The sequence below is a fragment of the Emydura macquarii genome, unplaced genomic scaffold (genome assembly GCF_026122565.2).
Source record: "Emydura macquarii macquarii isolate MOO-44397 ecotype Brisbane River unplaced genomic scaffold, CSIRO-AGI_Emac_v2 contig_3390, whole genome shotgun sequence".
In the NCBI taxonomy this organism is placed as follows: domain Eukaryota; kingdom Metazoa; phylum Chordata; order Testudines; family Chelidae; genus Emydura; species Emydura macquarii.
The window spans coordinates 2711417-2728690 of record NW_027133527.1 but is presented as its reverse complement, the minus strand read 5'-3'; the positions used below and the strand labels follow the sequence as shown (position 1 = coordinate 2728690).

At 44.8% G+C, this 17274-nt stretch overlaps 1 protein-coding gene across 1 annotated transcript; it reads left to right on the top strand.

Moving 5' to 3' along the window:
• Positions 1 to 328: 328 nt before the first annotated feature.
• TOP3A (DNA topoisomerase III alpha) lies at positions 329 to 16786 on the top strand. Its single transcript, XM_067534267.1, has 19 exons — positions 329 to 853; positions 2494 to 2553; positions 3259 to 3332; positions 4622 to 4697; positions 5642 to 5750; positions 6861 to 7004; positions 7552 to 7722; positions 8024 to 8124; positions 8298 to 8372; positions 8504 to 8586; positions 8735 to 8942; positions 9783 to 9968; positions 10565 to 10694; positions 11205 to 11318; positions 11400 to 11565; positions 12038 to 12181; positions 12560 to 12682; positions 13017 to 13732; positions 15150 to 16786. Exons 1-19 carry the CDS (start codon positions 668 to 670, stop codon positions 15332 to 15334), a joined length of 3051 nt encoding a protein of 1016 aa, XP_067390368.1. The 5' UTR covers positions 329 to 667; the 3' UTR covers positions 15335 to 16786.
• Positions 16787 to 17274: the final 488 nt, after the last annotated feature.

The window sequence follows — 17274 nt, the reverse complement described above, 5'->3', positions numbered from 1 at the left end:
GGGTCGGGAGAGCTCCTGCATTTGGACGGGGGTCAGGGAGGAGGGGGAGCCCCTTCCCCTGGGCTGAGGGGGGGTCAGGGAAGAGGGGGAGCTCCTATAAGTGGGTGGAGGGGGGGATCAGGGAGGGGGAGCCCTGCCATTGGGCTGAGGGGGGTCAGGGAAGTGGGGGACCCCCTGCCCCTGGGCTGAGGGGGGTCAGGGAGAGGGGTGGCAGTTGGGTGGAGGGGGGGATCAGGGAGGGGGAGCCCTGCCATTGGGCTGAGCAGGGGAGGGTTCAGCAGGTTGAGTCCAGTGGGGAAGGACAGGGGTGATGGGGTAAATGCGGCATTGCTACTGGGGAGGGGACAAGAAAGCTCTAATAGCTCAGCTGTAAATCCGGAGTTAGCCTCTGCTTTGAGGTTTAAAAACAGGTGTGGTGGCATTCCCCAGGGAGCTGCCAGCAGGCATCAGTGGGGAAGCCTGAGGGTCTGTAACTACTGACACATCAAAACCAGGCCAGGGCTGCTCCAGAGCAGCTGCTTGCTGTAGGAGATCGCAGCCCGGCGGTAGAATCCTTAGCCCAGACTTTTATCAGTATCCGTTGGGCATCTGAGTGTGGGAAAGTGGCCGCAGGGCGAGGAAACGACACCATGTCTTGGCAAGTTGGGAGCTGCCATCAGCTCTCAGAATGAACTTTCAGGCCAGGCTCTTTGCCCGCTGTGGGGTCAGGTTGTTGTCTCAATCCTGGAGTCTCTTCTCCAAGGCTGCAGAGAATATGACATTCAGAAAGATTCAGAAGGTCCTCTGTGTGGCAGAGAAAAATGATGCTGCCAGAGGAATTGCAGATATTCTCTCCAACAGCAGAATGAGGCGGGTAAGAGAGTAACAGCAACCGTTTCTTTTTGGTCACTTTCTAAGTTGCCTATAGGTTTTGTTTCTCCAGCTACATAAACAACTTTAGGGTATTTGCTAATCATTAGTTGTTTCTGGGTTAATTCATTTTGTCTTAAAATAGGTATAATATAGTGGGGCTACCCACTAGAGACCAAATAAGACTCCTGAGACCATTTAAAGCTGATGTTATATTTACGTGATCACACTAAAATGCAAGGCTTGGACTGTCTGCTTGAGCTCCCATTAGAGCGGGAAATGTGTAAGTTGCAAACATAACATCCTCATTTCAGTGCCAATGCAAATCAGTCCCGACCTGCAGCACCCCGTTTTGTTAAAACTCTGGGCTACTCTGTAGAGCTCTACCAGTGCATTTCAATCCTTACATGCAACAGCTTCTACTATTCCAGTCTCTGGCCTTTCCCAAACAGATTCTTACTGAAGATGAACTGTGCCAGGTTAGGTGAGGTGTCTTGTTTTGTGAGGTGAACAAATGGGTATTGGACAAGATGTGGCTGACAGCACCAGACACGTTTCCCCTTTTGACTGAAGCAATGTTGGAATTCTGTCCTTTGTTTCCACATACACAGAAATATGGACTGTGTCTTGTCTGTCTGCAGTGAGGTGCTGAGTATTGCCTTGGTGAATTTCCTGCTGTCATTCCTAACTTGCAATCCGTTGAACATGTGAGAAATGTTAGAACCTGAAACAGCCATTGACATTTCATCCCATGTAATGCAATTTGTTTATCAGATCAAAAACTGCTGCTTGCAGTGTTGTTATTTCTCATCAAATTCCACTGGTTTAAGTTTTTAACACAGTGAATATGATTTAATGGTTAGAGCAGAGAACTCCATGTCCTGTTCCTGCTCTGCCATTGATTTGTTGTGAGACCCTGGTCAATTCATGTACCTCTCAGTACCTCAATCTACCCTTATGTAAAATAGGTCTAGTACCTTATGGCAGGGTGCTGGGAGGCTTAATATTTATAAAAGTGCTGTTAGAGCCTAGGATGAAAGATGTGACAGAAGTAAAAAAATTATCGATTACTTGAGAATTGATGGTCTGAATCAGTCTGATCACTACATGCTTACAAAGAAGATAATGTGAATTGTTTACGCCCAATCTAGAAACTTCTACAAACCTTGATAAATGGAGGGTACTCTCTGAACAGTGTGTGCTGAATTGTTGTTTTTGTAGACTGAAAATTGTTCATTGGGAACTCTGAGTATTTTTCAGTCTTCATCCAAAGAGTTAAATCTCAACTGTGGCACTGGCTAACTGAGTGATTTATTCAATGCAATGTCCTTGCATCTGTTTTCCCAGCTGTAAGAGGGAGGATAACTCTTACCTGTCTCTCAAGGGTGCTGCACAGTGCTCTGATACTGTAAAGCACCATTTAAGTGTTTCTTTAAATGGCCAGTACCATTTCCATTCAGCCTGCCTTTCCTCCATAGCTTTTTTGATTCACTGAAAAATGATTGGACACTTCAACAACAGCATCCTGTTTTTCATTTTCCATGTATTTCCATGGTTTCTGCTATAGCTGTTGTTTGTGTGCATTGATCTGGGGAAGAGGAGGAGCAACAATTTTTTTAAACATCTTTTCCTTTTTTTGTCTAGAGAGAAGGGTTTTCCAAGTTCAACAAGATCTATGAATATGACTGTCATGTGTTTGGCCAGGTAGGGTTCCTTCTTTTTTCATAACACTGTATAACCTTCTGGTTCAGGGAACACACAGAATGCTGACTGATTATCTAACGAGAACATCAACCAAAATGATACAGAATTATGTATTCAGTAATGGAGATGTCTGTGCAAGGAATGCACGTATGAAGAATGATCAAATCATTGTGAAATTGAGATCTCACATTTTCATTTGGAACACGTGGGGGAAATAAATGACTTTTCCACTATCAGTGTTGTGCTGCCTTTATCTCCTATGGAGACAGTATGGTTCAGTGGGTAAGGCACTGGACTAGGAGTCAGGAGATCAGACTTCTATGTCTGACTCTGCCACTGACCTCCAGTGTGCTGAAGTCATTTTACATCTTTGCCTTGGTTTTCCCATCTATAAAATAGCCTTGTGAGATCCACAGATGAAAAGCTCTACATATATTATTACGTCAAGGAGGCGTTTTTCATCTGATCACTCATATATTCAGAATTCCCAGATTTTATAGGATAGCATGTGTACAATGCTTAGCTATGGCTGGCAGGCGGAAATATAAGTCAGTAGCAGCAGGGCAGATATCATTGACTAGAAACTGATATCTGATCCATCAAATGAGAGCCATATGGCTGGGGGTCATGGACACCAACGTAAGCAGGCTTTAGCAAAACAGAAGCAACTGTTAGAAACTAATTGTCTTAATCCATTTTTTGCAGAATGTTACTATGGCGATGACATCTGTTTCAGGACATTTGCTGGCTCTTGAATTTAAGATGCCATTTCGCAAATGGTTAGTACCACGGATCTGCGAGAGCTGATGACATGCTGCGTGTCATTTTTCTTTTCATGCTGAGATGTGCAGGGCAATGAGCCTTTCAAGATCTGTCTGTGAAACGTAACTTAAGACAATTAATGAACTGGCTAATGCATAGGATGTGTATAATGTGTAATCACTTGACGATTACTTGTTCTATTCATTCCGTCTGAAGCACCTGGCATTGGCCACTGTCGGAAGACAGGATACTGGGCTAGATGGACCATTGGTCTGACTCAGTATGGCCATTCTTATGTGCATATACCAGTGTCCTCAGTTGGATGGAATCAGAGCTGTGTGTCAGAGGCCATGTACTCTTGACAGCTAAAGAAGATGGTTCCTTAGCTCAATTAGTTCTTTTTGGAGCAGGAGGATCTGAGTTCTATCCATGCTGTCAGTATAAATTTCAAGTAGCCAAGGTGAGTGACATCGTGATAGCTAAGTTATAGGTGGCCACTTATTACAGTATTTAAGCGCTCCATCCTCCAAAGAGCTCAAGGTCCTGTAAAACAGTTTAAAATATACGCTAAGATATAGATAGACCCAAGAAAAAAAATCACATTTAAAAAGTTGATTGCCATTAGTGTACTCTTCACTTAGTCAAATATTTTCCTGTGAGGTGGCACTCTCATTGGCATCCTGCAACTCTGTTCTGTACATCTGAAAACAGACGGACCTTTTCTTTAAGTACAACTCCCAAATTCTTTGCTACCATATGCATTCATGAGCATGGAAGGACTCAAATTATTTAATCCCTGCAGCAGCATCTCTACAGTATCTCAGAAAATTATCGACTGGTTTTACAGGAGTGAATTTCCTGTTAATGCTGTGACAAGGAAAAAACCAGAATCCCTTCTTTTGAAGGCCTGAACCACTGAGGTTATATAAGCCAGGTTTACTCCTTCTCTCCCAGAGCCTGAGCAATCTATTTCTATCGTATCAGCTCAAGGAGGGAGTAATTGGGACCAAATATCAAACCCTCCTTTCTTGAAAACATGTCTTACCAGAGAGGCAGGGTGATAGATTTATCCAATACCAAGAGGAACAAAGTTTTACCAGAATAAATCCAACTCAGGTGAAATTAGGGCTATTACACGCAAACTCCAAATCATCTAAGACAAGGACAGTAATACTTCAGCTATAACCACCATTCTGACACTTCAGCAGAACACCAACTAGAGATAGGGAGCACCAGGTAATCCCTTATTGTGCATGTCTTGGTTTCTTTGTACATTAAGTCCTGCTGTTTATCATCTCTTCATCAGGAACAGCTGCAACCCAGTAGTACTCTTTGATGCTGAAATTGAGAAATATTGCCCAGAAAACTATGTGAATATTAAGGTATGTGCTTTTAAAAGGCTACTTGATACTCAAATATTAGTGACAGGTTCCACAAATATTGGTGCAAACAAAGAGGGCTGGACCTTTGTCCATAACCTTTAGCTCTCTGGGACTGTAGCCAAGTAAATATTTTCACTCACATTCTTCAGTCTATACATGCTGTTTGGCTTTGAACTTAGTTTCCTACCCTATGCACAATTAGGCAGCCAGATCAAAGGACTGATTTATTTAAAGTAGAATCCCCTCAGTTGGAATTAATGTATTAATGGCTCCAGTTCCATCTAGATTACATTGGAAAGACTTGTGTTTAATAAAACATAAGGGACACAATCCAAATATAGATAGACTTTTTTTACTGTATTTACTGTAGTCATCAAAACCTGTTTGCTCACTGATTAGCCTCATGAGATACCAATCTTGCTCTCATAAAGGCCCGTGGAGAGCTGCTCACATACAATGTTCCTCCAGCATCCCTTTACAAACATGAAATCAGTATAATACCTGAACACTCACCTAATTAGCTTAGTGAAAATTAATGCGGTCGTATTCTCTCCGTGGTCTATGCTGTATGCATAAAATAATATTTTAGTTGAAAATCTGCTAGCAACCAAGGCACTTAATGTCAGATGTATGCACGACAGAGGAAAAAGTACAGAAACCATGCAAATGGTGGTCTAATGTGCATGTACATCTCTAGTCAGTAGGGCTAAATAAGAAACATACAGCAGCGTTACTTCATGATATACTTGGAGAAATGGGATATGTTGCGTGCAATAGAATGGAAAATCAGAACAATTGACTATAATACATTTGTCGCTATGGATATGAGTTCCATTTCAAGATCTAGTTAGACTGTTGACATTGCTGGGATGACATTTCTGTTAAATTAGATGGCGTTATAAGTGACTTGATGTGTCTCATGCTGTGCCATTCTCTCATCTCAGAAAACTCTAGAACGAGAAGTCCGTCAATGCCAGGCTCTGGTGATCTGGACCGACTGTGACAGAGAAGGAGAGAACATTGGTTTTGAGATAATCCATGTTTGCAAAGCTGGTGGGTGGAGGTCTTACTGTGAAATTGAATTTCTTTGAAATGCTGACTAAAGAGATACCTTGTTTAGCAATGTAACCCCCAAGGCTGCTGCTGAATGTTTGCAGTACATCCAAGTAGAACACACTGAGGTGCTGCTGAATGCACCAGAGATGTGTTAATGTAACATGTCACCAGCAGTAGAGATTGAACTTGTGATAGCCGGGTCTAAAAGCATGAGCCACTATTGTCTGAGCTAAAGTACCCAAGTCTGTTTATTCAAAGGCTGTAACAGACTCATAAACCTTTGTGTGGCCCACTCATCAGAGGGACAGAACCACACTATGTTAGTGTGGGTGATGCACTCCCTTTGGCTGGGGAAGTTCTATACCACTGGGTGAGTTGTCAGCAGCGGGGATTGAACCTGCAGTGTTTGGATCTTCCTCTACTGCCTGAGCTGAAAGACTTAGTTCTGTTAGTTGAAAGGCTGTAGTTGACTTTTAAACCCCTACGTGGCCCAGGCAATAGACAGGAACCACACAAGAAGCCTGGGCTACATAGTCCATTAATTTCAATGGAGTCGTGGGTGGAAGCAGCACAGCATTAACATTAGTGGGGGGTTTTGTCCAACACATTTATTGCTATCATAGCCAAAATATACAGTTTAAGTTGAACAGAACTCGCATTCAAGATGTAAAAGCTCTTCTTGTCTCCCTGGAATCCTGGTGGGTATCAGAAGTGAACATAGAATTTTCTCAGCTGTATTGTAAACATTTCTTTCTACCCATGCAGTTAAATTCCATCTAGACTTGCTTAATTGTCACTGAGCCAGTTCACTTCCAAAATAATGTAAATGGATGAGATGGGGAGTGTGAATGTAGTCACAATAAGATGACCCATCAGGAGTAACTTGGTTTCTACCCTCTCCAAACAAGTATCTGAGCTTCTTCCTCTATCCCTCTCTCCCCGCTAGAGACCTTGTCAGCACTTTTCCATTTATGTTACAGTAACTTTAGGCCTCTAGTGAGGGCCAGTTTTACAATCTACTACTGACTGTTTTAGAGGAAATGACCAAGTATTCAGTCTCTGCCACTGAGTTGTAAATCATGTTTGATCCCTCTTTCCGACTGACAGTGAAACCAGGCCTTCAGGTGTTCCGAGCCCGCTTTTCTGAGATCACGCCTCGTGCTGTAAGAGCAGCCTGCGAGAACCTCGTCCAACCTGATCAGAACGTTAGCGACGCTGTGGATGTGAGACAGGAGCTGGACCTTAGGATAGGTACGGCGCTAGGGTGGGCAGTAGCGCTCTAAACTTTTGCTGCTCTGTAAATCTCCTTAAAGGGATTCTGACAAATTGCACTGGCAAGTAGTTGAAGTTTGGGAGCGTTCATTGCTTTGCTATCAATATATAGCTCAACAAACTGGAGGGGTTAAAATATCTACACTTCTTTAGACTATAGAATAAGTTCCAGGATAAAGAGCTGGCATCAACCTCTCATTGTCTATTCGTCCAAAGTACAGCAGGTGATGGCAGTTCAAAATCATACGATTGCACATCTCTCTGACACGACAGAAATGCAAAAATTGATTTCTGGGGCAGGAGATTTAGTTCTGAGACAAATGGATCATGGCTTCACTCACGTGTTTCCAATAAAATAGTTGCTCTTTGAAGGAACTGTTTGAAGGAACTTAACTATTCCTGTGACACTTGCTGGGCCTCTGCAGCTTTCATGTTGGCTGAGTAACAGAAAACAAGCTCGCAGGTAGTGTGATTACTTTTTAAAATTATTATCCCAACTTTAATATCCTTTTTTGTTTTCTTCCAGGTGCTGCCTTCACCAGATTCCAGACCCTGAGGCTCCAGAAGCTGTTCCCCGACGTTCTAGCAGCGCAATTGATCAGCTATGGTAGCTGTCAGTTCCCAACTCTGGGGTTTGTGGTAGAAAGATTTAAAGCCATCCAGGCCTTTGTTCCTGAGGCCTTCTATAAAATTAAAGGTATGTTCTGGAACATTCTTGTAGTGCTTTCAGTGTCTGACCAGGCTCAACACTTTTGAAAAGGAAATGAAATACGGACTTTGCTGAAAAATATGAATGAGGGAGATCCTTCTGTGTAATACACAAACATTGCTACAGATGTGTGATTTTTCACCCCCTTCCTTTGCCATAGTCATTCAGCACAATTGGGAAGGTTTCCCAAAAGTATGCGAACTTTCTATTGCCCCATTTTTCCCCGTCTAGTTAGTGCAATCCTGCTTTGTCCGGTCTCTCTGACGTAGTGATCTCCTTTTCAATGTAGTGACCCATGACCATGAGGACGGCATTGTAGACTTCAACTGGAAGAGGAACCGACTCTTTAACCACACAGCATGCCTTGTCCTCTATCAGATGTGTATGGAGGTAGGAAACCTTGTTAAGAACATACGGTCTAGTGTCAGCCAAGCATTTCTAGCTTCCTTTCCTTCTGGTTGGCAAAAGCATTAAACAGCAGCCGATGCCTCACGTGAACCTTTAAACAGCACTCCATTTAGACACCTCTTTGTGGTTTTCCTTTCTGCTTGCTTTGTGCTTAGGATCCGATAGCCACTGTTGTCAAGATTGGGAGCAAACCGAAGAGCAAATGGAGGCCCCTGGCGCTGGACACTGTGGTATGTTTGATGTGATGATGCTAAAAACATGTTTGTTTGTTTTTTAAAAGGAGCATTGAATGTGAGTTTTAGTGACCGTTCAGATTTGAGCAGAGAATACTCCCATTCTTCTCCGTCTCTTTATGACACAGGAACTCGAGAAGCTGGCTTCCCGCAAGCTGAAAATAAATGCCAAAGAAACCATGAGAATAGCAGAAAAGCTCTATACTCAAGGGTAAGAATTCCAGACCTGCATGTGCTGGAATTAAATATCTTTTACAAAACAGGAGACCTTTAATCAAAAATGGGAAGAGCCCATGAGAGGAACAGTGACTGATTAGCTTCCAGTTATGTGGTTATTTGTTTTTCTCTTTGTCACTAAGGTACATAAGCTATCCCCGAACTGAGACCAACATTTTCCCCAAAGACCTAAATCTCTCCTCCTTGGTACAACAACAGACTGAAGATCCCAACTGGGGAGCCTTTGCGCAGGGGATTCTAGACCGGGGTGGGCCAACCCCTCGGAATGGGACCAAATCCGATCAGGCTCACCCTCCCATTCACCCCACTAAATATACATGTAACCTGCAGGTGAGTCTAATGCAGAGCAGAGTTAAGTCACTAGCATGGTTTCTCCTATTGACAATGCACCTTCTAAATGACTGGGTAACACAGTGATTATACCAGACGGGCTTGCTGTGCATTCATTAGCAAATGGAATTAAACTATCCATATATTCAAAAGTGGGTTTCTCTCCTGAAAGATCCTTTCTAAAATATGCTATCCTACCCTGACGATAAACGTTTCTCCAACCAAAAGTGGCTGAAAAATACAGCGATAGCTGCTATAAAAAATTTAAGCTAGAAACATGCACCTCTGATCCACATCCGATTTTCAGTGGCAGTTCACTTTGCTTATTCTAAAACTGTTCACTGCCAGTATAGTTACATTTCCTCACGAGTCCCAATGCAGAGGAGATACTGCTTTCATTGCACACCGACATTTTCCTTACTGACACTTTTTAAAGGCATAGGGACCTAAACTGCTTGACAACCTGAAGCAAGTGATGTTTTAAAGACATGCTTCATGTCTGACGGGGGAGTAACTATTATAATACTAAGTGCCTTTCATGCAAAGATCTCGGTGCTTACCAGAGGTGAATGTGCACTTTAGATGATGAATTTTACAGCTGGGAAAACTAAAGCACAGCGGCTAAATGACTTGATCAGCAAGGTCAGTGGCAGAGCTAGGAGTAGATCCTCCATCTCTTGCTCTGACATGCACGTCTGCCAGATTCCTTTGGATGTCTTCTCTTCTGGTCCCAAGGGACTTGCATTCTGAAAGAGGACTCTTAAGCTTACATTTTTATGAGTGTGGTGTCCTTTATTTGGAGAAGGCTCCTGACCCTCTTCTCTTCCCATGTGGTCTTAGGGGACTGAACAGCGACTATATGAATTCATCGTACGCCACTTTTTGGCTTGCTGCTCCGAGGATGCCAAGGGACAAGAGACAACAGTGGAGATTGACATTGCTAATGAGCGATTCGTTGCTCATGGGCTAATGATCCTGGCCAGAAACTATCTGGATGTCTATCCCTATGAGAAGTGGAGTGACAAGGTAACATTCTCAATTCAAGTGTATGAGAGATGTAAAATTGGGGACGGATCTTTACAAAATGCACCTGGGTTTAATGTTACTCAGTATTTAAGCTTGCTTTGGCGCTCTGCTGGTGTGTAAACACTTACAGGCCAAATTCTGCTGACAGATTTACCCGCAGGGCTTCCATTGAGAATTCGCTTGTTTCAATTGTTGTTCTACTCGGAGAGTCACATCTCACTTGAAGTCCTCTGCAGCTAATTTTGGCAGTTTCGATGGATCAGTCGTCCCCCTCCCCCTCATTTTACCTCCTCAGGAAGGCACTGCGTCTCTGGTCACCTCCAGGACCTGCCTGTTTTTTTAAAACATCTTGGTGCTGTCCCTTAACTTGGCAGAAGGGGTCACTGTTGAATGATGCTGGGCCCACTTTTTCTTCCCATTGAGCACCCTACGTTAAGAACCTGTTAATCCCCAAGGAGTGATACACGAGTCTCCTGCAGAACAGTACAATGCAGTACTCCTGGACCCAGGCCTTCTTTGGGCTGTCTAATTCTATCTTAAACAAACGTTGCAGAAGGTGGTTTCATTCGGGTTTGTACTTCTCCCTCCTCCTCCAGGTTATCCCAGTGTATGAGAAAGGGTCTCGCTTTCAGCCCACCACAGTGGAGATGGTGGAGGGGGAGACCAGCCCACCCCAGCTCCTCACGGAAGCCGATCTCATTTCACTCATGGAGAAACATGGCATCGGTCAGTATCCGCAGTGACTCTTGCTGTCTTTAGCAGAGTGGAGATTGTACACCTCTCCTTTCTTGGCTGTCTGTTAAATCTGTAGCTGTAATGGTCTCTCTCTTCCACAGGGTGGGGAATTCTTTAAGTACAGCTGGTATGTGATAAAAGAAGTTGTGTGGACACTTGCATTTCCAAAGTAACTTATGGAGTAACTGAAGGGGGAGGAGTCTGGAGTCTGTATAGGACTCTACAGATGATCTCCAGCGAGCTAAACTGCACAGCTTTACTTCCCATCTTAGTCTGCTTAGGGCCCCATTATGCCCTTCGATGCTCCCTTCCAATTGGCAGTGGAGTCAGTGGGGGAATGAGGGCAGCATGGGCCTGCACTTGCCCCTTGTGATAAATTGTTGCATGCTGTATTTAGCGTCCCACATCTCTGCCGTGGGTAAAAGGAGATATTTGCTTGCAGAGCCCTGTCTGGCTGGTTTCTTCATGCTAGCTAATAAATGACTGCATGATCGCTTTCAGGGACTGACGCCACTCATGCTGAGCACATTGAGACCATCAAGTCACGGATGTATGTGGGGCTTACTCCGGATCAGAGGTTCCTTCCAGGGCATCTGGGCATGGGGCTGGTAGAAGGTAAGAACGATGACTGTAGTTAGGAGTGCAGATGCCTTCGCTATCCCTTCCTTTCACTGAAAGCCAGGTATTGTTCCTCAGGCTATGATTCCATGGGTTACGAGATGTCAAAGCCTGACCTTCGTGCTGAGCTGGAGGCTGATCTGAAGCTGATTTGTGAGGGGAAGAAGGACAAATTTTTGGTGCTGAGGCAGCAGATCGAGAAGTACAAGGAAGTCTTCATTGAAGCCATGGCCAAAGCCAACAAGTGAGTATCAGTAAACCACGCTTCACCTCTGCACTCTCCCAGAACAGCGGCAAAGAAAGTGCAGAATTTAGCTTCATGTCTGGGGCTTAGCCTGGGCTCTAATCGTGTCAGAGATTATTTCCAGGAAACGTGCATAGGCATTTGCAAGAGGAGGATGGAGGCTAAGTGCGGAGTTTGCATGAGCTGATGCTGTGTAACAACACTTTGCTTAAATATGTTGGGGCAGCTTCAGAGCTGGTGTCAGAAGATGCCAGTCTGCACTGATCTCAGTGGAGTTGCGTCCACACCACCACTGAAGTGGATGTATTTTTTTCCCTCCTATTCCTAAACGGACTTATTGTGAAGTTCAGTGGAGCCCAAATGTGGGAGCAGCCGCTCACCCGCCACCACTTCCTTCGTATGGAAAATGCGAGCAGGTGTAATTGCTCATTGCAGAGGAAACCAATGGGACTGTGTGTGTGTTTCTTTCCAGACTGGATCAGGCTTTGTCTCAGTATTTTGGAGAAGTAACAGAACTTGTGCAGCAAGAGGAGATCTACCCAGCAACGCCTGTTTCCATTCGGAAATGTCCACAGTGCAACAGTGACATGGTCCTGAAGAGCAGGAAGAATGGCGGGTCAGTGATCTCTGTTAAGCAGACGCCTGTTCAAGGTGTTGATGTTGTGTGGCTCCCTTGCAGCTCAGTGGGGGGTAGAGCACTCCTCCCCTTCCCTTCTCACAGTGTGTCTAAGCCACAACGACAAGGTGTGTGGTTATGCCAGCTGCCCCGTGCCTCCTCCAGGTCATTGGCCATAAGGCCAAAGTTCAGATGCCACCATTTGCAAGAGCTGTGCGTACCCAGCTGAACAGCACTTCTGGAAGCACAATAGCTTTTATAAAACATCATCATGCTTTTCTGTATGCTGCTGAGTCCTGTTCCATAAGGTTTGTAGCTGCAGGGGGAATGGCTGATGATTCCGCCTCTTCCTCATACTAACCCTTTACTCCTCCACAGGTTTTATCTTGGCTGTATGAACTATCCTAGCTGTAAAGCTGCTGTATGGTTTCCTGACTCTGTGCTGGAAGTCAGCAAGGATGACAGTGTCTGTGCTGTGTGTAAACCCCATCCGGTTCATAGGTGAGTAGTATTAGTTACATACAAACACACACAACTGCCCTGTAAAACATACACCTTGGGTCTGGTTTTTGAGCTGGGCTTGGATTGCTACAGAGAGAACACATCCAGTCCTGAGGCGGATGCTTCATCTGGCTATGGCCAATTTAAAAAGCAACGTTGACTGGCATCCAAATAAGTCCAGTCTATTCCTCCTAGATTAGAAGAATGATGGGTACAGCTCGAGGTCAGGTAGAATAGAATAAACACGGTGATCTTCAAGGTTCCAGCAAGGACACTGAGGTCCCGAGAAGGGGAGAACTCTGATCTGAGAGATTAATTTTAATTTTTTGTTTAGGCTGAAATTTAAGTTCAAGCGAGGAAGTGTCCCTCCGCTGCTGCCCCTGGAATTTGTTGGCTGTATTGGAGGCTGTGATGAGACGCTGAGAGAGATCTTGGACCTGAAATATTTACAAGGACTGTCCAGACCAGTACAGTCAGTCAACACACCAGCTAACTACTTACAAGTAAACCAGTCCCTTAACCGCATGGCCAGTAATGAGAATGGCCACGTGAGGCTTTCCACAAACCCTGGTGCAGCAAGGGCACCCAGAACTGCTACTCATCCAGCTGATGCTGAGAACAATGCAGTGGTGTGCAACTGCGGGGCAGAGGCAGCTTTGCTCACGGTGCGTAAAGAAGGCCCCAACCAGGGGAGGCGGTTCTATAAATGCAGCACCGGTAGCTGCAACTTCTTCCTCTGGGCCGATCAACAATCAGATGATGGAAACAGCGTAACCCACCGGAGCTTTGCTGCACCCCCTGATTCCTTGGGTGAAAGGCCTCCTGGGGGTTTCAGGAACCCTGGAGGAGGGAGAGGCCTGGGGCACTATGGAAGCAACGGTTCCGATGCAAGAGGAGGGGGTGGCACGATTTGTATGTGCGATCAGCCAGCCATCACACGCACGGTCCAGAAGGATGGACCCAATAAAGGGCGTCAGTTCCACACCTGCCCAAAGCCGAGAGAGCAGCAGTGCGGCTTCTTCCAGTGGGTGGATGAAAACGTGGCCCCAGGTGAGGTTGGAGTTGGGGTTTTGGGGGTGAGGTGGTGCCTGGGGAGCTGTGGTTTAACGCTGAACTGCATGGAGATATTGGTCACCCCTCAAGCACAGTCTTTAAAAACTTCAGATAAAAATAGGAAAAGGATGGTAAAGCTTCAGAAATCGGCAGAAGAACTCTCGCTGATGTACGGTAACACATTTGAAATGCATTAATTTGCAGCTGATGTGTCCTTTAAGGAAATGTCAGGTTTATTTTAAAACTTTTAGATGGTACTTTGTAACAGTAAGAAAACTCAGAAGTCTGTCTCAGATTGCTGTCCCTTGGACTGAGCACAGGTGCCCTGATCCATGTTCATTCTGAGCAGGTCATAGAACATCTCACTACGGGGGTGGTAAGCTGCGTGGGTAATTCACTTACAGGGCCAGTTCAGTGGACAGAGCTCTAGCCTGTTCCCAAAATAAATTTCAGCGGGTGGGGAATGTCTTCCCAATGCGAAATACCTGTTTTCGAAAAGCTGTTTCTGAGTGGGTGAGAAATTGAAAAGGGGAGTGGGCACCAATTTCGTGCTTATGCTCCCTCTGCTGTCACTGGAGCTGAACTTCACCCCAACCAAGAAACACTGAGCTGCTACCTCTGTTTAAGCTCTATTCAAAATGGATCATTCTCCCTCTTGCATTTCTGCTTCATGGGAACAGCTAAAACCGCCAGGTGGGGTACCTTCAAACCGTCCCCAGAGGGACTACTGATGGAATCATCTGAGAAAGGGACACAGCTGGCTATTTTTTAAAAATGGACTTTAAATCCTACCTGGTATCCTTATCCCTTTTTTTTTTAAAAAAAAAAAAAAAATTCTGCTACCTTTTATTTCTAATGATCTCTTCAGCAACAGAGAAACTGACCATACGGGGGGAAATGGAGAAAGTGACTACTCCTGGAGTAGTGTCAAATCATAAAGTACGAGGAGCTGAAAAAAGATGTTTGTACAATTCCTTTCAGCTACAGTAGGTACAGAATGTTCCAGTTTTTTTTAAGGCCACATTAAATACTTGAGTCACTTCAAAAAAAGAAAATGATCAGGCTATTTTTAAGCAAATTTAGGGGGAACAGTGAAATTTACTTTAAAAAAAAAATCAAGCCTGCTCTCTACTATTTTTGCTGTTTACAGTTTGGACTTTGTATAGTTTAAACTAACAACAGCTTCACGTTTTGATCTCATGCACTAGCACAATGCTGCAAGGTGCTGCCCGGCAGCATTTAAATCCAACCAAGACAGAAGCATGTTTAGTTTCATGAACACTTTGAATAGCAGGATTAGTAAAACATTTAAATGGACCCCAACTCCCTGGCCATGTCCCCTGCATCTGTACTCTTCACTTTCCCCCCATCCCTGTGCCTCATATGGTGTTAGAAACTGTCTGTCTCTCTACAGGGGCTGCCAGAGCCTTCTCCTCAAACCAATTCAGGAGTGAAGGGCAATCAAGAGGATCAGGCAGCAAAGCTAAAAGACCAAGTAATCTCTCTTCTGAGAAAGAACCTACTGCCAAGAGACAACGGACCTGTGGCATTTGCCACCAGGTTGGGCACACCAGGAAAACATGTCCTCAGAACTGCTGAGACAGGCCAGGATGCTCTTTTAGGAAATGCTGAAAAAAGCCAGAGCCTGAACAGCTCCAGGAGTGTCTGTAGAGATGTAGTGGATTTTAAAAGCCAGTCTGAAGCAGGGTGTTCCTGGGGCCTGTGTTCAAACTACTTCCTGGCAATGCTGGCAAAAGCAGGTCTGCTCTGGGTGATGGGCAGCACCCTCAACTATGCATTCTAACCCTGGGGAGGTTTCATTTATTCAAACCCTGGGCTAATTTATACGGGAGGCTCTACTACTGCTGCCACTCCTGTTTTTATTATTCTGTGGGATGTTTTGTAAACCCAGTAAGAGCCTTTAGAAACCTGAAAGACTGGGTCCCTTCTCCTATGACGCTTTGGACAAAAATAGAGATGTGTGTTGGCTGTACTCCTCCTGAAACAGGGAGTGGACTTTCACAGAGCTGCCAACCCCAGATCTGAAAATCCCTCCCCAGCCTCCATTCCCCAGGGCCCTTCAGGCTGGGAAATAGTGGAAGGCCCAAAAGAGCAGCACTAACTGAATTAGAGGAAACCTTTTATACCTACCACCTGAGCACCTGTTGTGATTTACAGAGCAGCTAGGGCCGATGCTGTCCAGGGAACCATCTCTGTTGTGAATCCATTCTCCTGGCTTTCCAGAGATTGGAATTTGATATTTTAAGTTACCCTGCCAGGTTAGGGTTATTTAGTCAGTGTTCCCTTACAACTCTTCATCACTGGCTCTTGCCCCCAAAAGAGAACGAACTGCAGCGAAACTAAAGCCTCAGCCCTTTGTCCTGAAGAGGGAGCTCTGTGCAAGTGCTCAGAAAAGAAAACCTTCATCTAGAACCCAGCTGCTTCTTGGACAATGTGAGCAAGGGAACTTAATGCAGCTGCTAGTTAATGCAAATTATTTTGGGCAGATGTGTGCCTTTTAATAAAAAAGGAGATTATTTTGTTTTTTACCTAAACTCTGTTTTAAATTATGCCCATGAATGGTCTCACTATCTCCAGCTCATAACTTATGTATGCAAATGTTGGTCAGCTGTAGGCTCAGCTGAAAACTCACTTTCTAAAAGCAGCTGTCTCTACCATTCCCCCCACTCAAGGATTCAGAGGAACAACATGGCCACTTTCTGGGCAGTCAGTCCAAGCAGCTTTATTTAGACATGACCTGCATAAGGAAAAGCCTGAACATGGTCCCTGCTTGCTGCTTTTATTGTCTGTCTGCTGCAGTCTAGAGCGTTAATGAGATGACATTTACAAGCAGCAGCTGAATGAATGGGAGGGGATTGAGGCAGACTATTCAACTTTCTTCCTTTCTCCAAAGGGTTAATTAGACACCCTGCCACTGTACATACTCACCTCTAAAACCAGAGTTGACCTGATATTTCTCAGGAAAGAGCTTGTTAAGAGTTCAGGCTGCTACATCAAAGCAGAAAGAGGCATACTAGCCCTGTTTAAAGTCCTTTGGCATTCAACATGCAGCTTGCCTGTCCCTCTGGAAGCAGCTTCCCTCCTCCCCCATAGCTGGTGGAGCTGTTTAGAGCAGAGCCGTGACGTCCCTTTCCTTAGCAGCCACGGCAAGTGAAGTGCTAGAAATACACAAAAAGGAATCCTTTCGTTAGGACTGAGAAGAGGCTGACGGTTCCGCAGACAGGAGGGAAAAAAGCAAAAATGCTTCTTCGAAGTAACGCGAGTCAGAGAAGCTGATCTGATCAGTTATACATTAATGGAGTTCTTCCCCAGAGAGCCAGTCCCATTTAAAAATGCTCCTGGATTAGGGGCGGGGAGGTGTCCTTCCTCAAACTGAATTATAGCAGCTTCCTCACCTTCAGACAACTTTGCAGCAATCCTTCTGGGATCAGGACTAAATATACGAAGTAAGGTCAACAGAAATACTACTCCACGTGTTCCATTTGACTTCTCTGTACCTCACTACCACCATTGAGAGC